The 27070-nt window shown below is 42.4% G+C and overlaps 1 protein-coding gene across 2 annotated transcripts; it reads right to left on the bottom strand.

Moving 5' to 3' along the window:
* Positions 1–1343: 1343 nt before the first annotated feature.
* LOC135486502 (ferric-chelate reductase 1-like) lies at positions 1344–20678 on the bottom strand. 2 transcript variants are annotated; one of them, XM_064769323.1, is made up of 14 exons: positions 20588–20678; positions 13725–13929; positions 13223–13386; positions 12815–13009; positions 11855–12055; positions 10869–10970; positions 10488–10641; positions 8862–9097; positions 8262–8351; positions 8025–8093; positions 7452–7551; positions 6815–6961; positions 6297–6367; positions 1344–5781 (listed from the first exon to the last, which is right to left on the bottom strand). In XM_064769323.1, exons 2-14 carry the CDS (start codon positions 13918–13920, stop codon positions 5674–5676), a joined length of 1833 nt encoding a protein of 610 aa, XP_064625393.1. In that variant the 5' UTR covers positions 13921–13929; positions 20588–20678; the 3' UTR covers positions 1344–5673. The 2 variants fall into 2 exon arrangements, with proteins under 2 accessions (XP_064625393.1, XP_064625394.1); XM_064769324.1 differs by lacking the exon at positions 20588–20678 and adding an exon at positions 15608–15675.
* Positions 20679–27070: the final 6392 nt, after the last annotated feature.

The raw sequence follows: 27070 nt of genomic DNA, 5'->3' as shown, positions 1-27070 counted from the left end.
TTTTTCAACAGCGCCTGAGAGTCGAGGAAATTGTTTCCTCGAATCAGGCGCTATATAAATATTTTAATTGATTGATTGATGATACTGCTCGGAGTATGTCTCTCAAGGAGTCCAGTTGATGGGTCCGACGTGGTTGTGACTGTTACTGCTCGGAGGATGTCTCCCAAGAAGTTCAGTTGATGGGTCGACCTGGTTGTGACCGACACTGCTCGTGGTATGTCTCCCAAGATGTCCAGTTGATGGGTTCGACTTGATGGTGACTGATACTGCTCATGGTCTGTCTCCTAAGATTTCCAGTAGATGGGTTCGACCTGGTTGTGACTCATACTGCTCATGGTCTGTCTCCCAAGATTTCCAGTTGCTGGGTTCGACTTGGTCGAGACTGATACTGCTTGTGGTACGTCTCCCAAGATGTTCAGTTGATGGGTCCGACCTGGTTTTGACTTATACTGCCAGTGGTATGTCTCCCAAGATGTCCAGTTGATGGGTCCGACCTGGTTGCGACTGATACTGCTGGTGGTATGTCTCCCAAGATGTCCAGTTGATGGATTCCACCTGCTTGCGACTGATACTGCTTGTGGTATGTCTCCCAAGATGTCCAGTTGATGGATTCGACCTGCTTGCAACTGATACTGCTAGTGGTATGTCTCCCAAGATGTCCAGTTGATGGGTCCGACCTGGTTGCGACTGATACTGCTGGTGGTATGTCTCCCAAGATGTCCAGTTGATGGATTCCACCTGCTTGCGACTGATACTGCTGGTAGTCTGTCTCCCAAGATGTCCAGTTGATGGATTCCACCTGCTTGCAACTGATACTACTGGTGGTCTGTCTCCCAAGGTGTCCAGTTGATGGATTCCACCTGCTTGCGACTGATACTACTGGTGGTATGTCTCCCAAGGTGTCCAGTTGATGGATTCCACCTGCTTGCGACTGATACTGCTGGTGGTCTGTCTCCCAAGGTGTCCAGTTGATGGATTCGACCTGGTTGTGACTGATACTGCTTGTGGTCTGTCTCCAAAGATGATCAGTTCATGGATTCGACCTGGTTGTGACTGATACTGCTGGTGGTCTGTCTCCCAAGATGTCCAGTTGATGGATTCGACCTGGTTGTGACTGTATTGAAAAGTACATGTACTAATATTTTGTCAGAAGGATATTTTCGGACACATTATCTATGTCCCTCATGGAGGGTTGGCAGCTCTGTGCATGCACAGCGCTATCTATATGAATGCAAGTTGGCTCTACCCAACAAAATCGGGGATGGATGGCCAGGATTTGGAATGTATTTGTGACATGAAAGCATAAGTTGCAGGGTATGTAATAAAGACACTGAAGAACTGAAGCCAATTTAATATTTTATTTCAACATATAAACATTGTACCTTTTTTGCTAATAAGATAAGTTTAAAGTTCAATTAAAAAAATGTCATGCTTTTAACAATATCATAATTCCTATTTACAATTTTTTTATCCATTCGAGATTCTCGTCAGAACTTCGGCCAACCACACAGGAATCTTGATGGATGGGATTATTTTCAGCACAGCCTTCAAAGGGGTACGCCGTTTGTAATGACTGGTGGTCCAGGGAAATAGAAGTGCAATTATACACAATGCTGTAGTGTAGTTATCCATACGAATTGGCTGTACATGTATATCTGTCTGCACAACAGCAATGCTGAAAGTTATAACTCTTATAACTGTTATTACTCACTCCTTCACTGTAAAATAGAACTGTCTTGTAAATTAAATTGTAAATCCTGTATATAATAATTAACATTGTACTACATGTAATTCATAAGGGAGCAGGCATTAAGCGGCCAATCTGGTCTTGTTCTGCTCCCGACCACAATCAATATCATGTATTTCATTAATGCACCTTGTAAATTTTGTTGGTCGAATAAATATTCATATTCATATTCATATATTTCGCATGCATTTAAACAAATTGGAAATTTTCAAATTCAATTACTAATTTTTATTTTCTTACAAACGGGATAGGCTTTTAATACACATTACAAAACACTTTGATCACAGTGAATCACTCTTTCCAGTGAAAGATGCACTATGTGCCCACTTAGGGGTAATGCACTTTACACAGAAAAAGAAGCAAGAAGCTAGAGGTCTCTGGCTACAACTTGTAGTATGTATCAGCTTGCTAAGAGTTGAATCGAATACAGTGAGACTTTAAATGTACTGGTATTAAGTGTTATAATACTAGTACTTGGTACTGAAACAATTGCATAGATCGTTCCTACAATGATTCTGCAGGATCTCATGAGAAAAAAAAATTATAGAAGAATCCAAAATATTGAGATTCTACATTAACATAGTATTTTGACACGTACGAAAAATGTTGAAAATTCAATATTCTTATAGTTCAAATTCTATATTCTAGAAAATTGGAAGTTGCCAACTAGATCATTTCTTACTAACCGGCTAATGATCTACATAAACTTTAAACCAAAGACAGATTAGAAAACTTGAATCTATCTTGGACCTAACCCTATAAAATTACCACTACTTCAATAATATATTCGAAATCATAACAAAAGCAATGATTTACATATAACAACACGATGATGTTATTAAAAAAAGCGATATGATTATGATAAAGCATACATGTAGTTGAAAGATGGAAGCGCAGTAGAATTACATGCTCATAAAACATGTAAAGCAGAGTTCTTCGCACAGCCCGAGATGATAAAGCATACATGTAGTTGAAAGATGGAAGCGCAGTAATTACATGCTCATAAAACATGTAAAGCAGAGTTCTTCGCACAGCCCGAGATGATAAAGCATACATGTAGTTGAAAAGATGGAAGCGCAGTAATTACATGCTCATAAAACATGTAAAGCAGAGTTCTTCGCACAGCCCGAGATGATAAAGCATACATGTAGTTGAAAGATGGAAGCGCAGTAATTACATGCTCATAAAACATGTAAAGCAGAGTTCTTTGCACAGCCCGAGATGATAAAGCATACATGTAGTTGAAAAGATGGAAGCGCAGTAGAATTACATGCTCATAAAACATGTAAAGCAGAGTTCTTCGCACAGCCCGAGATGATAAAGCATACATGTAGTTGAAAAGATGGAAGCGCAGTAGAATTACATGCTCATAAAACATGTAAAGCAGAGTTCTTCGCACAGCGCGAGTTGAGTTATACTTTTGAGAGGGCTGAAAAAAATCCTTTTTTGTCTACAGTGATTTCATGGTATTTTCATAGACTTGCGTTGGTCTTCAAGGCATTTTTCATGTCTTTTAAAATAAGAGATATGTAGTATCTATGAGAAGTGGGTTAGATGTGACTCTACGACACATGATGAATTTTTTTTGATCCAGCTGCCCCTGATTCCTGTGTGTGCGAACCGGGTGCAGGGCCCGGCTGGAAAGGCTTGTGGAGAACTCTGGTAAAGATACAGAGAGACATCACAAGTCCTACAAGAGGTACAATCTAGACTACATGTACATCACAAATTCTCTTTCAGGCGAATAAAATAGATTGACACCTACATGTAAAACACTAATAATTCTCATTATATATTCCATAAAAAAATCTTTCTGTTTCGGTGGACTTAAGTAAGTAGAAGAAACCAAGATGACATCCTACATTATCATTATCGCAATTGAGTTGAAACAACTTAATTTACATTCGTGAACACCCTTCTTCCTACATATCAAATATATGAAAGTAACTTGGTGTTTAGTCAAATGAACTTAACTGAAGGAGATAACACCGAGAGAACTTCACGCCAGCGGAAGCGACAAAACTTGTCTTGTACAACAAGGCCCTGATCCCAAAGCACCTACATGTAACGTTATTGGGACCTGAGCAGATTGTCCTTCAGTTCACATTAGCCAATGTTTATAGTGTTTCACGCTATTGCTTTGTTAACCCTTAAACTGCCGAATACATGTATATTTTTTATAATTTTAAAACTTTCCAATAACCTGTTTTGAAAAGACTGTAGCTTGAAGCGAAGAAGAGTTAGATTCCTCGCCACCGCCATAGAAACGATCACCTGCACGCCATCCATCAGTAGCCGGGAAGACTGCGAAGCAGACGATTTTTCAATGAAACTCAATGGTGAATAACACATGGGCGCTCGTCGCAATTCGGCGATGGTGGCAGTTGAAGGGTTACACGTAATACTCAGTATTCAAAATTTACAAAATCCTTTGTTGAAAATTTCTAAATATTATAACTTAAACAATGACATTTGTGACCTGTCACAGCAAAACCAGGCGCATGTCGCTCTGATCCTGGCAGGTTGAGACGGACTGTTCGTTCAATTCTCTATTGTCTGCCTTCTGTGAAATATGAGCACATCAATTTCTTCCATGACCTCCTGGTGTCATTTAACCTCATCTTCTGTGCGACATGCGTCTGGTTTTGCTGTGACGGTCACATTTATTAACTTACAAACATGTTTTCACTGTGCACAAACAAGCAGAGCTATATTTCCCGAAGGTGAGTCCATTGATTCGATTCTTTTGTTGCGCAGGGTATTTCAATGCGAATCGGGTATTTTTCCATTGGGCAATACCCTGTCGGTATTAATATGTGCACTTGTCCTCCCTTAACAACAAAAAATTAGGCCATTGGAGTGTTCTTCTTGTAGGTATAGCAGGGTCTGCCTACACCACACTTGTACACAGTGGTTTTGGACATGACACAGAATATTTCTTCAGTATTGCAGTATATATTTCATCAGTATTGCATTGGCTAAACACCCAGCAGTTTAATAATAAAGTTAAGCGTTATAAGAAATATACAAGCAGCTTTGTTCAGGAAGTGGCAAAAGTTTCAATCTCGATGCATTACATGTATGTAAGAAAGATGAGACTCCATCGACATTTGTTATCAGAATTGCACATAGGGTCTGCTGAAGTTGTGAAGACAATGCATCAACACCTGACAACAATCTATAAACAGAATCGCCGTATGAATGAGTGTTCACACACTTACACCATCTTTTTTACATAATGCATGCACGAGTAGAGGGTCTAAAGCAGAAAGGTGCTAAGCCCACTTTGTGGTTGGGGCAAGTTTGATAAACTTCATGGCAAAATTTCATGACGATACTCTCGTTATATAAATGTGAAATGTTTCTGAGCTTACAGCCAAAAAAATCGGTCAATACCACATTTCCTGTCATAATTGACATCCCTAGATTTGTGTATGTTATACGTATTTCACTCATAACATACAAGTACGCAAAACCCAGCACGCGAGTTGCACAAATGCTTTGGCCACAATCTACTTAAACTTTGTGCGAGCTGCACCCACTCACACCCATTTATTTTCCCAGTAAAATTGTTTGTTTTGCGTAAGATACATGTACGAGAACCTTCATGGCGTTATGTACACTCCCAGTGAGTAAACCGCAAGCAGCACACATGTATACAGCACCGGAGTGGTATTTGTTCACGGAATAATGTTTGCGATTGTAAAGCACTTTGAGACAGTATATAATACAGTGAAAAGCGCTATACATTTAAACTCACTAACACTATTACCATCATTATCAACGAGTGTAGGTTGTGGCATGTGTGCAGCTCACGCCACGCAGAGGGTATGTCAATTATGACTGGGACTGTATTACATTATAAACAACACTGTAGGCCTTTAGCAGCTTTCTGCGCACGACCCTCATCATCTCAGACTAACGGCCTAGCCAAGTTTGTCACGTCCAATGGCGATCATAAGTACTAACACGATGGCGAGGCCGCCGACAACAACTGCGTGGAGAATATAGAAGAACATCTTGAAGAAACGGCCCTGAAAAAGAAGAGGAAAGGGCTTTTAAAAAGCATCGCACAAGCTGTGAAATGTTCACCATTTAGGCACCAGACTGCTCAATAAACACTCAAGGGAGTCACTCTTGTAAGTCTCAACTTCATGACGTGTGGAGCATCATCTGGAGTTTTCAATAGACCTGTTCTAGCAGGTGCAACAATCCCAAATCTCCACCCCCTTTTGCTGGCACATGTATCATCCCCACTGCCTGTTACTAGTATACATTTGCATACACAGACCCTCATGCTGGAAATTGTGTACCATACCTCCCACAATTCAAGTTTGGGGAAATACGAACGAATATTGTCACCTGAGAAGCAAAGAGTTGAAAATAATGGGCGTACTACGATGAGTTGCGGGTATCTTTTCAAGCATGCCAATTGGCTTATCATTAGGCTTGCCTATCATGATGCCATCAGCATATTTCTGAACCAACACTTCACATCGCAAAGTGTTAACTCGAAATGGCCTGATTTACAGAGGGTAAGCCAACTCACCGATGGGGACGGTTCATTAAGATAATCTCGTGGTCTCCTCTCCTTTTCCATTTCGAACTCCTCTGCTTTTTCTGAAAACAGTAGAATAACTTGAATAACAAGGATTCAAAACAAACCAGTATGTGGTTTAAAATCACACATTCACTGACCATGCTTAACTAAGGGGGCATTCATTATGTAACTACGCACCAAGAGGGGTTGGTACTAGAGTGTTCGAGGTGCGTATTGGGGAGGGGGGGTCTATCCCGTTGGCATGTATGCAACCAAAGCTCTCCCTTTTTGGGCCAAGCGCCTTTGTATTGAATGTCATCCGAGTTGCCATCTCACATTATTATTCTGAAACCCATCACACCCACCTTGTCGCGCATGTGCCACAGACAAAAGTCACATAATGGTCTGGTATCCTTGATACCGATTCTATCTCTGAATGAGAACGTTTCACCCGTATCGGGTTTTGCAGGGCCACTCAAAACTCTCCCATATCATAAGCGATTCGTGACATGTTTACTTTCACCTACCGTGATTTCTCCTGGCAGTGCAGCACTGGTGGATCTCCAAGATTAGCTCGACACAGCAATGGAAGATAACAAAGGCCACAAGGAACCAGGTCGCATACCATGGGGTTTCCGCCTTGCCGAGATCGAGGCCAATAAACATAGTTACAACTGAAATAAAAAGAAGTGTAAGAAGTCTTCGTTTGATGCCATAGTGTACCCCATGGTGAAGTGCAGCCCCCAATAAACCTTGTGCACCAACACCAACTGACATTACTGGGGCATATATTGAGGAATGTCAGAAAACGAACCAGCCAAATTGTCAGCCCTGTACCTGCTGACAAATGGCAGGAGACCCCAGGTCGCCAGCGAAGGTCCTACCTGTCTTACACCCAATCACTGCTAGGTGATGGAGAAATACTGCCGACACCTAGCCAAATTGAGGACCAGGCCCAGGATAGGGTTAGCTGAAGGAAGCTTGTGGCCGCCTGTTGCACAGTCGACTGGCCACTATGAATGCCAGCGGCAAATGACTCTGTCCAAGGGCGACGATGGAGGCACAAGGTCAAGAAACCCAAGTGGCGCACAACTGCACTGGTACACGATTTACGCTCACAAGAGCAAAAACAGAAGTAGATTACTGGAGAGCGAGGCTACTTACTGGCAAGTATGTGTGTTATGGTTCCAATGGCCCAGTGAACCCAGTTAAAGATCGGTCGATTCTTGTCTTTGGGGTGAGGACGGCACAGGGCAATCAAAGGCTGAAAATAAAACGATCGTCGATGACTGAGGCAAGTGTTATCATTCTGTCCATTTTTATTCATCATCGACTTCTTTAGCTTCGTCCTCAAAATTTCATTCATATCAGATTAATTTGTTCCAGTCACCAGATGGTCACAGCATATTTTAATAAATTTACAAATAAGTTCAAATAATTCAAATTTTGGCTATTTTTGTTGTGATGCCCACATTTCCCTGGCCAGGGCAGGTTGCTCGGTAAGTTGGAATGCTTGCCTTGAATACACAAGATTAAGATAAGCTTCTCGGCCAGCTGGGGAGCTGATGCTCCAGGTAGTGATATCCTTACGAACCACTTCAAGTTTTTTTCAAATAAATGAGTCTCTGAGTTTCATAATCATTGTTCGAAATGTTTTCAAAATATTGCCATCAAAATCAGTTAGTCCAGACACCTCCCACGGTAGTAGCAAAAACTTGTGAAAAGACTTTTACTTACATTCAGGATACAGAGAATCGTTACAATAATACCAAGGATAGGATGCGCTTTATGTGGAAGACCTTCAAGCTGGAAAACAGACAAAAAACAATCAGAATAGGATTAAGAGAAGTCAATCTGTCTCTGACTTCACAAAGCGACCAATATAAAAAATGTTTATTTTGTTCAAAAGCATTTCATACATGTGTACCTAGAAAACACTGACCAAGTATTTAGTTGATACTGGACTGTACTTACCCCATAGCTGTAGCCCTCGTTCATCACAAAGATAAGGATGAAAGCAATACAAGTGAGAATGACAGCGGACGACATACAGAAACGATGCACCTGAAATGTACAAGACAACACAATTAACCCTTAAACTTTTTCAGTTGTGTTAAGACATTGGAGCAGACGCCTTCCTGTGTGATTTAGATATGTAAATTTGCATACAACTCATTGTTTCAGTAACTTTAAAATGTTCGTATAGTGTTGAGGTGCACTGTTAGTGTAACCAGAATTGTATAGATGGCCTTGCAGTGTTTGACAGTCCATGGATGCTTGATTTTGGGTGTACCATGCCCTGACATGCAGGGGTCAACTTTAAGCAAAGAGGTCCATGACTATCAGTTCAAAGAATCGTTTATCCAGCTGATGATAACTGAAAAGTGTCCGAGGAAGCAACCCTCCTCATTGCAAGACACGATTTTTTATTTCGATGCAAAGACTTGACATCACAAGTGCCAGCTATTGAATATTGCCATGAAAAATGGAATTCTTTTTTACCCCAAGTGACCCTGAATGATGTGACGTCATTGGCCCACATGCTAATGAGGTATGACAAAATGTAATACCTACCGCAAACCAGACTTTCTCGCTGCATAGCCCAGCATTTGGCCACATGGTCTTGTAATACCTTGCCGAAAGCATTCCAAAGCTGGCAAAGAACACCCACGCCAAGACCATCAAGCAGCCATGGGCCTTGGCCAGTCCATAATTGCCCCCGCCACCGCTGACACTGGATAAGGATTTGACGTCGACTTCTTGAGTGGAAATCTTGGGAAGGATGCTGAGATCGTGTCGGAGTTTCAAACCTGTCGAAGAAAAAGCGTAGTTGAAGTTGAGAGGGTCGGGCCCTACAATTATCACCATTACTTTTACAATCATCTTCATTTATATTTACAATCATCACCACTTATATTTATATCATCACCACTTATATTTACAATCATCTCCATTTACATTTACAATCATCACCACTTATATTTACCATCATCTCCATTTATATTTACAATCATCACCACTTATATTTATATCATCACCACTTATATTTACAATCATCTCCATTTATATTTACAATCATCACCACTTATATTTACAATCATCTCCACTTATATTTACAATCATCACCACTTATATTTATATCATCACCACTTATATTTACAATCATCTCCATTTATATTTACAATCATCACCACTTATATTTACAATCATCTCCACTTATATTTACAATCATCTCCACTTATATTTATATCATCACCACTTATATTTACAATCATCTCCACTTATATTTATATCATCACCACTTATATTTACAATCATCTCCACTTATATTTACAATCATCTCCATTTATATTTACAATCATCGCCACTTATATTTACAATCATCTCCATTTATATTTACAATCATCGCCACTTATATTTACAATCATCTCCACTTATATTTACAATCATCTCCATTTATATTTACAATCATCGCCACTTATATTTACAATCATCTCCATTTACATTTACAATCATCTCCATTTTACATCATTATCAAGGTCAGCAGGGTCTACTTTTTATTTTCCCGTAAAGAAGCTGAGGGTATCTATCCTCAGACATGGTCAGAAAATTGTGCAAAAACAGTTTTGTTGGTAATTAACAGATCTAGAGATGGTAATTCTATTCGACATTTGTGATGAAATTCAGCTGGAAAATGCATATACAGGTCTCAAATTAGCACATTTTTGCATTTTTGATTTTTGCAAACCAAGGTTTTTTGCAATTTCTGCAAAAAACAAAACACGTTGTAAATTTGGCAGTTCACAGTACATCATGTCCTTATGATTATATTGTACCTCCCCTGTGTATTTTAAATTACTCGCAAAGAAAGGTCAATTACAGTCAAGTGCTTTCACACCTTCTGACTGGGGTTAAAATGTCCTAGGCCTTTAAAGGAACTCTTTAGGCAGCAGCTGGATAGGCAAGATAAAGTTATCTAAAGTCGCTAATGGAAGTCTCTCCCATCTCTCAGTACGTCAAAAATAATCATGCTTGTACGAGGGATATATTTAGTGGTGAATCAAAATGACCTTGTGACCTTTCATACCGTGCATATAAGTCAAATGATGGTCAATTTAACCCCCCTGCTCCTGCCTATAGTCCCCCTTTAAGGACAGGCACAGTTTTTTTTATTCGTAACAGCAGAGAGAAAATCCTTACCACCAGAGCTCTTTCCACGGGCTAACAGGACGTAATACTTCTGATCGAGGGAGTAGATCTTGGCGTTATTTGTGATGACCTTCAACCGACGGAAACGACAGGAGACTCGGTCCTTGAAGAAGTAACCTGTCATGTTGGACAGGCCGGTTTTCGCCTTTAAGGGAAATAGGGATTTTAAAGATGCCAGGTACGACGACAATAAACTGAAATGTTGCACAGCGGTATTAGGTCGGGTTTACAAAGAGGTTTCATGTTGTCAAATTGTCACTCGTAATGTTGTGGACCCAAAGTTGACCCACTTTTCTCAAAACATGAATGTCGCTTAGTAGACGCTGGTTCTGTCGCCTCTTCTGCGTATTTAAAACCGACTGGTAGACTTACATTCGCGATAACTTCGTTGTTTTTGCCACCATTGTATGAATGCTGGATGTTCACTGAAGGGACCTGGGAATCGTAGATGCAGTCAATCACGCTATCAAGGTCCTCAAAACAAAAGAGAAGACGAGTTTATAAGAAAATTTTGGAAAAGGTATCATGAAAGTACAAATGTAGTATGGTATCATCATCATCATCATAATGATGATACCTATTTAAAAAGCGCCCTTCTAAAGCTTGATCAAGGCGCTACCCTACCAAAGTGGTCCTGAAACAACCAAGTCTTTGGCCGACTTTTGAAAGTGAGAGTTTTAGATGCTGGGGGAGACCGTTCCACAGCAAAGGGGCACAGGATATGAAATAGAAATAACGTAGAGTTTAAAAGAAAATTCTAGAATTGGTATATAGTCAAGTGTTCATGGTAAGGATAGCATTATACATGTACCTGTACATGTAGTTAATCATATGAATTGATCAAAAAATTCTGGAGAAGATATGTTCGCCGGACCTTTTTAAACCCATAGCAAAATTTTGAAAAAAACCCTAACAAATTTAGGATTTTTCTTTTGGTGGAATACAATTGTTTGTTCGGTTTTCCAATAAAAACAAGTTTTTTGCCATAGAACTTATTCACAAAATCCGCGAAATAATGATGTCAACAAAACGGTCTACAGTGATAAATTCTTGAAGATTTTAAAGGGATTATGAAATTAAGACTGTAACCTTGTCACGTCCTTTCTTGTAACGCTAGGTAATGCTCAGGGTTTTGGTATTTATGCTTTCTTAGGACCTATGTGTTGTTTTGAGTGCCAAGGTCTTTTCTTTCGCATACCAAAATCTGTTTTCATTGAAAAAAACAAAAATAGGTAATTGGATGCTGGTTATTGTCCCTTTAACACTCACCATTGCCTGATCGAACGAAACCAACAGAAATACAACCAGAAGTTTAAAATATGTGATTGGATGTGGGTTATTGTCCCTTTAACACTCACCATTTTCTGATTGTATGAGAATCCGACAGAAATATAACCAGAAGTTTTTGCACTCATCTCAAAATCGACATAATCCCCGTTGACGCGATAGGTCAGGAGGTATTCGCAGGTGCTCTCCGTGCATTCGGCAGGGTGGAGGAAACATCCTTTCGTCACCCCACACTCGCCATTTGTCACGATTTGTTTGATCGGATCGAAAGTCTGGAAGGAGAATTTTTTGGATTATGTGAGAAATATCGGCAATTTTCCTCTTTTTTCGAAGCAGGTAGCATATCCTTGGCCTGATAGAAGTTATTTTCACTCTTAGGTCATATATCTGGATAGTTGACAGAAAGGTGTTTCCAACGCTGACATCAAAATTTGCAAAAACAAAACCTGGAATTTTTTAAGAACTTATCTTAACTTAGACCCCACGTCCAACGTCTAACTGAAGTCCATCGTTTTTCGGCTCTGGAATGTGAAGTACTGGTCGGATTTCTTTGAAGTTTGGTTTTTATTGATCTGGCATTTGAAACCGAACATGATTCTTTAATTTCAGTAACCATGGCAACAAAACCATTTTTGTATCTATTTGTGTACATTGATGCAGTGCATTGGATTTAGACATTTTCCGTTCTGTGCAGTTTATCTCTCGGCCAATTCCTGGTGAAATCCTCAGTTTATTATTTTTCCGTGCCCATCTACTCATCATGTGCCGAATATGAACGAGAAATACCAAGAAACAAAATATGGCGTAGCCAGGTGACCCTCAATTTGGCTCAAACTGACCATTGGGTTTCGTTGAAGAAGGATTTTAATTTCTGCACTGACAGTCCTATGCTAAAAATCCTGACTTAAAACCAAACTTCGAAGAAACCTGACTTGTAGTTGTCAGCGCTCCAAACATTGGGGACATGATATTCACGAATTGATTTTAGACCATCCTCTCCCCCCGTATGTGTGACCTCGTGATCAACTTACAGCAGGTGTCGGTGAAGGAAGAGGTGCAGCCGAAGGATCATCCAGAATCGGGGACTTCACGTTGATCCAGAATGTACCGATATTCTTCACGAAAGTGGCTCTGAATTCCAAATGTCCCTCAGTTTTGCCGCTGGGAGCCGTCCACGTCACTTTCAACGACGACCTCTTTTGCTGCTTGGCGTGTGTTAAACCATTCTGAAAAATAGGGAAATAGACGTTTTCCAATCTCTACATAAGGACACCCTTGGGACTAAAAAGTGCTCTCCCTCATAGAGAGATGTCCTGTTTAGAGAGGTCAAAATTTGAGTGGAAACAACCAATTTGGGACCAAAACCGGTGTTCTTGATAGAGGGTGTTCTCAATAGAGAGGTGTCTGCCAAGGGAGGTTCCACTGTATGGTCTTCTTACCCCTTTTGATCCTGGGCACGTTGTCTTGACCTCTGACCCCAAACCAGCAGGAACGGCAAAGGTTCCAATCAGCTCACTGGTACCACCTGGGGCATTGGGGTCGACCCGTCGTGCCTCGAGCAAGAACCCCTCAAACTGCTCACCACCAGTCCCAAGAAGAGTTACTGAAAGGTAGATTAGAACTATCTGATTGAAACTGGACTCCATCTCTCTTCGAGGAATAATTGAGATGTTTTGCATGTCAAGTGCAAAGGCAAACGTCCAATTCTGGACCATGACATGACGCCTGAATGATGATGATGATGATGAAGTGCAAGACTTTGAAATTGTCCTAAAAGATATTGTCATGACAGTTTATTGCAAAGGATTCAATGGAACCCTCAAACTATTCACAACCAAGACAGGAAAAAAAACGTCATTTCCTAATCTATTACTGATGTTCAAGCAAAAATAAAGAAAGATCACGTCTCCATTCTTGATTGATGAAAGTAATTTTGCTCACCTTCAACGGGTTCGTTGACTGCGTATTTACTCTTTGAGATTTCGATTGTGAAAGGTGCCTTGCTCGTCTGGGGATCCACTCTGTGTTGAGGCACCATGTTTATACAGGCGGAGGAGGGCGCCCCATTCGGCTTCGACATGACGAGATGCTGGCATGATGCAAGCAGTGAGAGCAGGAGGATTGCACGTCCCGCCATGGTGATGCTCTGAATTGACACAAGGCATGGAAAATTAAATCAAAATGTTCACAATTATAATTCACGTTACTTTTTCCAATATTTAGCATTCGACAACAGCAACAGGTTTTTATTAGGTCGGTGGACGTCACAGACCTGGCTGTGGCCTTCAGGTCGGTCCACCCTTCCCAACGGTAACAGTTCCAACTTGAAATCGTGACCCTCCATCCAGGCCGTTCTCCGCTGGGCTCAAGCACAGTTTTGGAGGATGCGGTGTATGGTCTGTTCTTCTTGCTAGTCAACATCAGCACAAGGGTATGAAGAGTATTCATGTTGGTAGATATGAATAAGTCCCACTCACAATTGACATCCCTGAATTGGCATATGTTGTGCACAATGTAGTGCGCAATGTACACACACCTCTCCCACAGTAGGATTCCTGTACGTTTTTTGCTTAACCTTCGCAAAACCTCCACAGCAATATGCAGGCAACCAGAGACGATTCTACAGATTGCCGAGAATCTTATCAGGCCTTCCAACTTACCGAGCAGCCTGCCCTGGACAGTGCTTTTTGAGCCCTGGGAGAATGGCTGCCTCACAAGAAAAATAGCCAAACAGTGCTTTCATTGGTAAACTTTCTCGAAAAACAACTTTCCAACTTTAATTGAATAACTTTTTCCTTTGTCCGAGAACAGGCCTGCTCGACAAACTGGAAGGCCTGCCTAATTCTCGGCAATCTGGTGAACAGATTCTCCAGGGTGAAGAGGATCAAAATACACTCAGCTTTGCCATGTATGATTATCTAAAATGATGAAAATGCAATCTACAAATTGCAAGCATTACATTTAATTGCATCCCCATGAAGGATGTGTTTTTAAGTCAATAACGGCCAGCAATAAGAGCATGTTTTCAGGATGAGCAGATCGTTCACTGAAAAGCCAATACAGAAATGCTGAATGTTGCGTTATGTGCTATGCTTAACCCTCTTGCTACCAGATTGTTTTAAAATTCTCCCCTTGGCCAGGATTTGGGGAAGCAATCCCAAATTTTAGGTACTACCATTTTCAAAAATCAGACTATTTCAGTATTTCACTAAGATTTCAAACCTTAACTAGCCCCCAGTACCCAGGCAACACAAATACCCCAGGAACGTTTTTGGCAGATAAGAAGGGCAGGAGGGTAAAAAGTGCCCCTCCCCCTGAATATTTGCCCTCAAATTAAAATGCCTATCCTAAATTTTGCTAAGTGATGAACAAATATAACATGCAATTTTTATGGTGCTTTTATACTTTTTGACAACCACAAGAGGAAAACAGTGAAAATGGTACAGTAGAACCACCCTTAGCGGACACCTCTCTATTAAGAACACTAGTTTTGGTCCCAAATTGGGTGTTCCCATTCAATTTGACCTCTTTAGTCAGGACACCTCTCTATTAGGACAGCACTTGTCAGTCCTGAGGATGTCCTTAATAGAGAGGTTCTACTGTATTTTCAAGGATCAGAAATGCCACCTCGGCCAAATAGAATCTAAAAATGTTCTTGAAAAGTCAAAACCACAGGGGTATTGTCTCCTTATAGATGCCCCCCCCCTCCCACCCCCACAAATCCTGGAACGAAACTCCTACCCAGCTTTTATTGGCTTCGACTTCAAGGGCAACCACCCTGACTAGACACACCTTACCTTACCATTGAAGTTTTCAAAACCTACCTACACAAGTTAACTTCCACGAACAAACTAAAATGATATGACTATCAGTACAGTTGTCAAGTTGACAGGACAGCTAACTTAGTCCCTGGCCTAAATACGAGGCCATTTAGCGAAATAACCAAAAGAATATCCAAACGATTTCAATAACATTCAGCATATTTACTGAACCGTTTCAATGTGATCAGGATGGGGTCTCGTATTCTATCATACAATTTTGTATTCTATCATGCAATTTCGTGGGCTTGTCAATGCAATGAATTGGGCGAGAGCTATCGTGAACAAAATTAGTCAGACATGAACCTGAACTAAATTGCCAATACATTTGCAATATGTACCACATTTTAAAGACCTGAACTGCAGGAACCGCTCCTTAAAATTTGAAATTTGTTTAGTTTGAATTTGAAAATTTGCTTTGAGATATACGTCACGGATATATATTTCAACAACGTTTCATAACTCAGGGTTAGGTGCCTTGCTCAAGGACACAAAGACGAGACAGCAGTGATCAATCCTTCTAAGAGTTGAACTCACAGCCTCCTGACTATGGGGCTGGCAATATGCCACATTTGCCACTGACCTACCGAATTCTCCAAATAATAGAATTACACGAATTAGGATTGATTCAGTACTTACTATAATCCACTTGTACATATATCACTATCAGGCTCCTTGATCTAAGTTGTCTGCCTGGTAACTCACTTAGGCCTACAGGTGAGTTATCAATGGGTGATATGAATAAAGACTAGCAAATGCTTTTATCTAAATCTCCATGTACATTTACACTAGACCTTCCTGTACAAAACCGGAGTAAAAGCATTTGCTAGTCTTTATTCATATCACCCAATATCATGTTAAATAATACTATGGTAAGGTATATTAGAGTTGTAGAGGTAAAATATGACTCCGGCTAAGATAGTTTTAAGCGTCAATAGTGTACAATGGCTCCAAGAATGAACAGTGACACATCCACAAATTGGTTTTGGGAACTTCAACTGGACTAAGCAGACATGCAATTTTTATCCCAGCAGCCTGCAAAAGTTAGTATTGCATATAATACTGCAGGTGCCTGTAAATAAAGGATCACTGCACTGTGTCCTGGACAGCATACTGGTATTAAAAAGTTACCTAGTGAATGCAGGTCACTGTGATGTGATGATTATTGCCTGTCTGCAGTGTTCCTTTAAAAAAAGGATTCTACGATGCATGCCTGACTAGACCAGCACAGTACTACTACTATTGATGGACCCTAACAGTCATTTTTTAAGTCATATGTCATTTGGGTTTGACTTGCAGATAGGGTAGAATGGGGTATTTGTAGCCCCTGCATTGTTTGATTCATGGGGATATCAATCAATATCATAGGCAGGGGCTACAATTAAACCGGGGCTACAATTACTCCATTCTGATTCTACCTTACATGCAGGAAGACAAAATGGAGGGTCAAACACAAAACAGTAACACCCTGATAGATAAAAAAAAACTGCATACCCAGGGAAAGGTCCCCCCCTTTGAGAAACAAGCAATAAGGGAAAACTTATGCATCGGATACATAGGCCTACTTACCCAAGATTCAACCATAGCATCAGAAACTACTAAAGAAACGTGGTATGTTCAGGAGGGCAACCCCATACCTAGGTAACAATAAAATATTCTGAACGTACAACGACCATGCATCTTGTAGAATGTGTTGGGAAGTTTCAACACCCAGGGACGTGGTTGAGTGGGAGGATGAGGCAGGTAGGAGACTCAGCCATGAAGATATTTCTTACCGCGTTGCAACGGAAGCGTTATTCATCCACCTTATCCAACAAAGAAAACAACCAATACAATGCAAGATTCTCAGAACTTGTGATGAGCAAATTATGCATACAGACATCACAATACATTTTTTTTGGTATCACACAGTACTGGTTATAAATCATTTTGTATTTTTGAAAATTATTGAAACTTTCTACTGTGCCATTGGAGAGTGTTACAGGCACTGTTTAGGTGTGCAGTGTTCTCCAAGTCATAGTCCATTATATAGCCTCGATCCGCTACGCTGTACATAGAGCCTGTGTGTGAGGCCGAAAAAAGCCAGGAATTCCAGCCTGAACGCATTTATACTGATGAAAACAGGAAAACCCCTCGGTGTAAAAATAGTTTGACGTCACAAGGCTAGCAAACCAATCAGGCCATTGTTTCGTCAACCAATCATTTTCGCAATAGGCACCTCGCACTTCGTCCCTTTTGGGGATGAAGTATGGTCTATCCAATTCACATCGATCACAAGTGTCTTGTGTCACTGTGAGACGAACCAAAAGGGGGTCTGTGGGTTCTCCCCAGAATAATTTTGTAGAATTTGGAGGGCTTAGATGAGATTTCCAGCATTCTAGGCTAGGGGAGCTTAAAATCATTGGTCAAAATTGGGTGAAAATATAGGAAATATCCCTGATTTTGATGGAAATACAGGAAAACATAAAGAAAATATTGGAATATACATGTGGGAAATAACCTGAGCTGTCCGCCAATGAAAACGTATGGTGGGTGCCCTGAACAGTACGTCAAGTACTCCCACTTGATTCAAGAGTGTGACAGAAGTAGGCCTATTCACATGATGTTTCCTCTGGTGAATATCATATTTCCTGTATTGTCTGAACAAAACCAATAGTTGTGAGATCCCATTTATAAAGTAGATAATTGAAGGGAAATGGGGCACTTTTTTGTCTGACATTTTTGTGTCATTACATGTATCAGCAGCTACACCGCATGTGTGAAATAGTTTTATATTCAGGTCAACATTTCTGTCAGCGCAAAAGAGCTCAACTTCCTCTCAATATTATCATCAAGGATAAAGCTTACAAACCAATACTTAAGGCCCTTTACAAGATTCGCCGGTACCACCTTGGGTCGGCAAAACAAAACATGTGACCCGTTACAGCAAAACCAGGCGCATGTCGCACAGAAGATGAGCCTCAATGACACCAGGAGATAATGGAAGAAATTGATGTGCTCATATTTCACAGAAGGCAGACAATAGAGAAATGAACAAACAGTCCGTCTCAACCTGCCAAGCTCAGAGCGACATGCGCCTGGTTTTGCTGTGACGGGTCACATTTACAGTAGATCTTCACAGTAAAAGACGGCGTCACTGACAGTTAAAGCCTATTGTAAAACGGTAGTTTGTTTTGCCGTCCCTAGGTGGTACCAGCGTATCTGGAAAAGGGCCTACATCCAACAAAGAACTCTTCATTAGCATCTAAGTCAGTGAGAAAAAATATTACTTGATAACAATTGCTGTGGACTGCCAAACAATCACACATTTTACCAGGTCCAAGAAAACAAGTGCGGCCAACTTTTTGGGAACCTGTTATCAATTGAAGCAAATTCTGCTGTTCGATGCAGCTAAAGCACATGCTCATATCCTTGTGCTCATATGGCTCTTTTGATTTTGAAGGAAGTAACATAGTGATTGGGGATCTGATCCGATCACACTGAATGAAGGCTAATTCATTGTGATCTAAGTGATACGGGAGATCAAACGATCGAACATAACTGATTTATGCGAATTACGAGTTGATAAGACTACTGTCGTACTTAAAAAATTGTGGCTTGACATGACATGAATAAGATCTTCTTGTTGTGGTCTTGTGACAGTACAAAGTATTGATGAACAGGGTGCATGTATAGAATATTATTGATTCATCACCTAGTGACACAGTGCTTTTTTTATTACGGCACATTGAGACAGGTACCTCCCTTGATACACTTTTTGTATAGGCTTTCCTTTATTTAGAGCAGGTCATTTGATTATTTCCTCTTGACTTTCATGGTTACCTAACAGTTGAATTATGGTTTTTATTGCATCATTCAGGTGGGATGGGCTTGGCAAAAAATTGATGTCGGGTCAACATTTTGCAACAGTGATGTCGAGCCTGACATCATTCAATGAATAAAGCAATTTTTGTACTCAACATGAGAACACAGAGGCCTTCAATGAATACCACAAAGAAGGGCTATTAACACAGGGCTGGTACAATGTTGTAAGATTGGGATTGAGGCCAGTTCAAGTACCTAAGTACAAGTTAGCCTCTCAATTTTAGTTTTTTACCACACCCTGGGTCACTGGTGATCAATGCAATTCAGTGTCTCTGTAGTGGTTGACTTTGGGGTGGCGCATTGAGGCTTTTCCATATCGATGGTGTGATCACACTCCCTCCCCATCACATCCCTAAGATATCCTCAGGTTTACAGGAACATATTCCTCAGGTTTGTAAGGGACAGTGAAGTATCGATGGTGAGTGGTTAAGTCCTCCAACCAAATCCAACTCATGGGTGTAAAAAACATCTCTCCTGCCATTTTCAAATGTGAAGAGCTCACGCGTATAAACTGCAAAAATGACGCGCAATTGCGCGCAGAATTGCGCACAGGTGACACGTAAGTTATGCGTAGGAGAAGGGATGTCAATTGTGATTTGGACTGTAAATTTCATTCAAATCTTCTGTGAAAGCAAGGAATGTTTCAAAAAGAATAGCCAGCCGATCTGGAAATATCTTGCGACAAAAAGCTGGAGGACAGGACGAGCCCCAAGCCAGTAGTACTAGTAGTACTAGTAGGCTACTAGTAATAGTTCATAAATTTTTAGTAGTAAATAGTAGGCACTCAATGTATAGGCTGGAGTATTCTCTGTCCTGTGTGTGTTTAAACAACTCTGACACACACCACGGTACCTTGCATACACACTCACTGCATGGTAGAAGATTAGTTGTTAGTACTCCTCTTTTAAATATGCTTACCTTATGAATGTACAGTCACCTTATCAATGTACAGTCAGTGACTGAGTGAGTGTAAAGCATAGCAATAGCCAATAGCCAACTTTTTGGGCGAGATCAAAAGCCAATGGTATGCAGCTGTTTTCGTCCAAAATGAACAAGAAATCGGGAAATAAAAGTTACACACTAGAAACCCAAGAACAAATACAATGTTTTAAACATACTCACACCAAAAATTGGATTCCGAATAGTCACTTTGTAGGCAGTTTGTGGCCGCAATCTTGACGGTCGACTGATCAACACAACCTTGACACGTGCGTAACCTCTGACCCCTGGCCTTTGAGCTGGTTTGTTTACAAACAGCGCCGCACGTGGGTACTACACGTGGTTCATGAATGTCGTTATGTCCCCTCAGAAAAGGTGTCCGACCCAATCGTATTCTTACGGATTAGGGTTTATCATGGTTCATAGAGGCCATGAACCGGCTGCGTACAGTAGATCGCGCATCTTGGTGTTCAAAACAAGGATAATGATCAGAACCAAGGTCTTCACAAACTGAATTGCAGATGTAAAGATTGTCTTACTCTTAGTCTTAGGATGGGGTGTAGTCGAAGGGACAACATATTGTTCATGATCCCTACAGAACCATAGGCATATCTTAATCCGGCACTATACAAGGACGGCTACTTCTTCCGAGGGGGGTATTTTTACGCCAGGCAAGTGCATTGCAATTTCTAAGCAACTGGAACGTACGACTTGCAATTCTGTTTGCCGACCCCGCAACCAGTCTCCAACGAACTTTCACATGACCAGTCTTCGTGGGTTGTTTAGATCTTGACCTGGTCTCTCCGACCGGATTGTTTTGATTGCTTCTTTGTTATTCATTGATGATTGAGATACCTACAATTTACACTTTCTCTGTGAAGTCAGTAGTTGTTGGATGACCGTGGTGCTTTGATGCACTGTTACCAAGATATTGAGAGTATTACTGCCGTTATTTGAGGGTCAATTGTACATCCTAGTATTCCCAATACTGCATAGTATTAGCAGTGGAGTTCGTATATAGTGTGCATCCACGTATATTTGGTGTACATTGTGAATTTGCAGTTGGTATAAGCGATGTCTGGTGCTGTTCGGAGGTCGACGCGAATCAAGAAGAAGCCTGCATATCTTCAAGATTACGAGTGGGAAAATATCCGAGAAGATCAACCTGAGATGGAACCGAAGCAGCCACAAACATTGGATCTCCGTCCAGGTGAGGTACTTGAAACACAACCTTCGACCACGTCACAACCCGGTAGTAAGATGACCGCGGCAACTACGTCTGGAACCAGTAATAGAGGGCAGTTTGCTGCTGCTTTGGACCCTGAGAACTCGGACGCGATTGCTTGTTGGTTAGAAGATGAGCGGCAGTTGTTAGGTGCCAGAATTAATGACATGTCGTCTGAGTTGAGAAAGCTTTTAGGAGATCGTGGTAGTAGAACTAAGATGCAGAGATTGGTAGAACGCTTGAAGTCATATTCTCGTGATGTTTATTCTGTAGTTGACAGACTGACACAGTTGACTACGAGCGTGGACCGGATGAAGCGCCTTGTAGACTGGGGCCGTCAGGCTAATAGCATCGTCGAGCAGTTAGAAGATGAGGTCATCGACCAGATTGAAGAGCGTGCAGACGAGGCTCCTTCAATGACGCCGTCATTGCTTGCTCAGGGTGACCCAGACACCAGACACCAGAAACCAGAAGAAGATAATCTTCCTGAAGATGAAGAAGATGAAGACGACTTTGATGACGCGAAGAGTGACCAGTCACATCAGTCAACGCAGTCTAACCGTTCACAGTTGGCGAAAGTAAAGGCAGAGTTGGCGATGCTGAAGGTCAAACAAGAGAAGCAGAGGTACGTCGAACAGCTGCGCATCCAGGAAGCTCAACAGAAGTTGGCCTTGGCGAAGGCCGAGGATGAGGCTGAGAGCGCGAAGTTAGAGGCTCAGCTGCTGGCCGAGTTGGATGGCAGAGGCATCGCTAAGCCTACCATGCCTACCAAGCCTGTCGTCTTCACGTTACCGCCTAGAAAGCAAAGAGCGACTCAATTTTCTCCTGTAGATTTCAGCCCAGCAGGGGAAAAGCACCAGATGACAGGGAAGAGACGGTCTGCATCCGCACACAATAGTTGGATCCAGCAGGTTCAAGCTCAGGACCTGGCGAGCTTGAAGTTTCCTATCCTATCCAGCAGTAATGAGAAGGTGGGTGAGAAGCCTGTTTTGCAGCCCTTTGGTGTCCTAGCAGCTTCAAAGTTGAACCCGATTGACGAGTTAGTGCAGTCGATTGAGGAATCTACACCGATGCCAAGACCACAGCATTCCTCCACTCCAGCCAAAGATGTTCCAGAAGTTACACCTGCCGAGACGAAAGAGATACAACGCTTCTTCCAGGGTCTGGCAAAACCTCATCTACCGAAATTCGATGGCAACAGAGACCGATTCGAAGACTGGAGGGCGCAGTACGAGGTATTTGTTGAACAATCTCAGGTACCAGTAAAATTCAAGATGATAATGTTGAAAAATGCCTTGTCGGGTCATCCCCTTAGGTTAATCAGCAACCTGGGGTATACGGCAGCACAATATAAGATGGCTATTTTTAAACTTGACCAGCGCTATGGGGGGGAAACTCGTACACTAAAGAAATACTTAGATCGGTTGCTAACTTGGAAGGAGGTGTCCGAGGGTGACTTGCGAGCCTTAGAAGAATTGTCTAACCAGATGTGCGATGTAATCTCCAAACTCGATGACACTGACCATGCCCGGGAGTTAATTGGTAACACCGTCTTGTATACTTTAGTGAAGCAAAAGGTTCCACACTCTCTCCTAGTGAAGTATGCAGAGCAGCGCAGTACAAATGCCCAGGATGGTTTGGCTGTATTCACGAAGTGGTTCAACCGGCAAGTTTGCTTGATGTTGGAGATGTCCGAGCTGCGTGCTCCTCGTACCAAGGAAAAAACTGCTGAACAGCCACACAGTAAAAGAAAGTCTGAGAGTAATAAAAGCCATTCTTATGCCGTTTCAGCCACTGACTCTAAGAAGACAACTACTTCCCAGTCGAAGCCTGCCGAACAGAAGGATGACAAGCGCCAGGGAACAGAGTTCGAATGCCCGTTATGCAAGGGCAGTCATCATGTGGTGAGATGCCAGTTGTGGAAGCCAGCCTCCACCGAAGAGCGATGGAAAATAGCGAAGGAAAAAGCCTTATGTTACAAGTGCCTGTGTGGGAAACACATGGCGAAGAATTGCACGAAGGAGCCCCGGAAGTGCGAGATAGACGGATGCCAGCGGACCCACCATCGACATCTGCACAAGAAAGAAACCAAGACAGAAGCTGCCAAGAAGAACACACCTGAGCCTGTTGGGTGTTTTGGAATTGCTGGCAATGGTCAGGTACGTCTGAATAAAGTATCATTAAGAGTTTTACCTGTTCTTGTTGCAGATGTTGATGGTCAGATGAGAAGATTGAACGCCTTCCTCGATGATGGGTCCGACTCCTCCTACGTTCGTCGATCCGTCCTGTCTGAGCTGGGGATTTCCAGAATTGAGGACCACACGATCACCATGTCAACTATGACGACGACTGGTACAAAGGTCAAGAGTGGTACAGTAACCCTGTCGGTAGAGAGTTTGAATGGCAACCTAAGGGTAAGACTGGGCTGTAGAATTTTGGATCGCCTATGCGAGGGGGTGCGTCCTCAGAATTGGGGCATGAACAAAAATAGATGGTCTCATTTGGCAGATATTGACTTCCCGAGAATTGATGGTGCAGAGACTGTAGACATAGTAATAGGATCCGATCATCCCGAGCTGACGATGTCTTTAGAGGAGGTCGCAGGACAGCCAGGAGAGCCGGTAGCACGTCTTACTCCCCTTGGTTGGACTTGCACTGGGATGCTAGGGACGTCTTCCCAGGACCAGGATGAGATAGGTGGCTATGCAGCCACTTGTTCAGTTATGTCAGATATTCACTTAGATAGCTGTTTACGTGCGTTATGGAACCAAGATTTGATGACCGATGGTAAAGAGACAGAGTTTACACCCGAAGAGCAGAGGATTATAGATGGTGTTGAAGCTTCAAAGGTGTACCACAGGGAGCAGGGATGTTACGAGGTTTCCATCCCATGGATAGATGGCAGTCCGGAACTTCCATGTAACTACGAGATCGCCCGTCGCCGCCTGGTGTCCTTGGAGAGAACCTTGATGAAGAAACCGAAACTAGCGGAGAAGTACAAAGACGGGATGAAGCAAAACATCGAGAAGGGATACCTAAAAAAGGTGCCAGATGCAGACATTGCTACTGGGTGGTATCTTCCGCACTTTCCGGTGGTTCGGGAGGACAAGGAGACTACGAAGGTGAGGATAGTGTTTGATTCTGCAGCCCAGTATCAAGGAGTCTCCTTGAATGATAAGATGCATGCTGGTCCCAAGCTTCAAAGAGAAATCTTCGACATCTTCGTGAGATTTCGCGTGGGTCAAGTTGGTCTGGCTGGAGACATCAAGGAGATGTTCTCCCAAGTTTTGCTGTCTGAGAGAGATCGCAAATTTCACAGAATCTTATGGAGAGATCTAAATGTCTCACAAGCCGTTGAAGTTTATGAGTCGACCAGACTAACTTTTGGGGATAAAGCGTCTCCTTTTCTTGCCATGCATGTCTTGCAGACTCACGCCAGAGATCACCAGGATGTGTGCCCAGCTGTTGCCTTTGTGTGCCTGTACTGCACATATATGGATGATGCGATTACCTCGATTGATGGGACTTGGGAGGCCAAACAGCTACGGAAAGATTTGGCTGCCATTTTGATTAAGGCCGGATTCTACATTCGGAGATGGTGCAGTAACGTCCTACTGGCATTGGAGGGAGTACCTGCCGAAGATAGAGCTAGTGGACAGTTGGAGGTGAGCGATTCCACTTTACCAAGCATCAAGACGTTGGGGATCAGGTGGGATGCCGAGCCTGACTGTTTTGGGTTTGCTGCCCAGAAGATTGTCGTCCCAGAGGTCGTTACCAAGAGGTCGCTGTTGAGTCGCATTGCTACACTGTTCGATCCCTTACAGTGGTTGGCACCTTTCACCATCCGTGTAAAGATGACGTTACAGCAGTCCTGGGTTTTGGGATTGGGCTGGGATGAACCTATGCCTGAGGCCCTGGTGATAGAAGCAACAGAATGGTTCGAGGAGTTACCGAGGATAGAACAGCTAGTCATCCCAAGGCGATACTTTACCCAGCCATCAAATGAGGGAGTTGTTACCATTCACACTTTTTCCGATGCCAGTTCGAAAGCATATGCCGCCGTGAGTTATGCCCGTTATGTCTCAGCTGGCGGAGAGATAGAGCTGTCATTGGTCGCAGCAAAAGCCAGAGTCGCGCCCTTGAGAGCAGTGAGTATTCCGCGACTTGAATTGATGGGAGCCGTGCTAGGCTATAGACTCACGCTGAAGATTACTACCTTGCTGAAGTGTCCAATAGAAAAGGCAACATTTTGGACCGACTCACTAGATGTGGTTCATTGGGTACGGAATCAGTCGAGGCGATTTAAGCCGTTTGTGGCCAATCGTATTGCTGAGTTGCAAACTGAATCTAATCCTCACCAATGGCGTTTTGTTCCAGGCAAAGAGAATCCTGCAGATGTAGCCACGAGAGGGATGTCGGTGGAGGATCTGACCAGTCCGAATGTATGGTTCCAGGGCCCGGAATTCTTACATAAGGAAGAGAGCCAGTGGCCGACGTGGAAGACTCTGATCAACCCTACAGACCAAGCTGTAATCGAGTCTTCCAAGTCGTGTGTGCAGACAAATGCCATGGTTGCAGTTTCAACACCAGAACTTCTCGAAAGAATGAACTACACCAAGTACTCCACATGGAATCGATTGGTACGTGTGATGGCTTGGATTATAAGGTTTGTCCACATTGTTAGAGGAGGACCTCAGCAGAGGGTGAATCGACAGGAACCTGACAAGAATGGGTGCAATTCCAGCGAGTTAGATGGGTCTGATCGACAGTATGATGGTCACACTTCAAAATGTAAGAATTTCGGTGATAGACAAGCTGATACTGACGAAATTCCGAATGATGCCTTATCACGTGACGAGTACCAAGAATCTGAGCTCGCCATTGTGAGAATGGTACAGCGGGCCTGCCTGTTTGAAGACTACAACGCGTTGCTGGTAGGTAATAGTGCGAGGGTGATGAAGAAAAGCGCATTAAGAAGTCTTAACCCATTCCTAGATGCTGATGGTGTGATGAGAGTGGGAGGTCGTTTGCAGCATGCCGACCTACCATACGATGTTAGACATCCAATCATTCTTCCTAGTTCACATCACATTTCAGTACTGATTGTGAGAAGAGCCCACCTGTATGCCGGGCATTCACGTGGAGTGAATGCTACCCTGGCTGATATAAGGCTGCGATTTTGGATCTTGAATGGGCGAGAAGCCGTCAAAAAGGTGGCTTATTGCTGTTACCAGTGTAGAAAGATGAAGGAACAACCAGCAACCCAGATGATGGCTCCGCTACCAGCCTCCAGAGTTATGATGTCTCTCAGGGCCTTCTCCTACTGTGGTGTTGATTTTGCTGGCCCCTTTGTTACTAAGATCACTAGATTCAAATCTGCTAAGAGGTACATGTGTTTGTTTACTTGTTTGCAGACTAGAGGCGTTCACTTGGAGATGGCC

This window comes from Lineus longissimus, chromosome 4 (assembly GCF_910592395.1).
Source record: "Lineus longissimus chromosome 4, tnLinLong1.2, whole genome shotgun sequence".
NCBI lineage: Eukaryota > Metazoa > Nemertea > Pilidiophora > Heteronemertea > Lineidae > Lineus > Lineus longissimus.
Note: the sequence above shows the minus strand (reverse complement) of the source record. Positions and strands in the feature narration are given on the sequence as shown.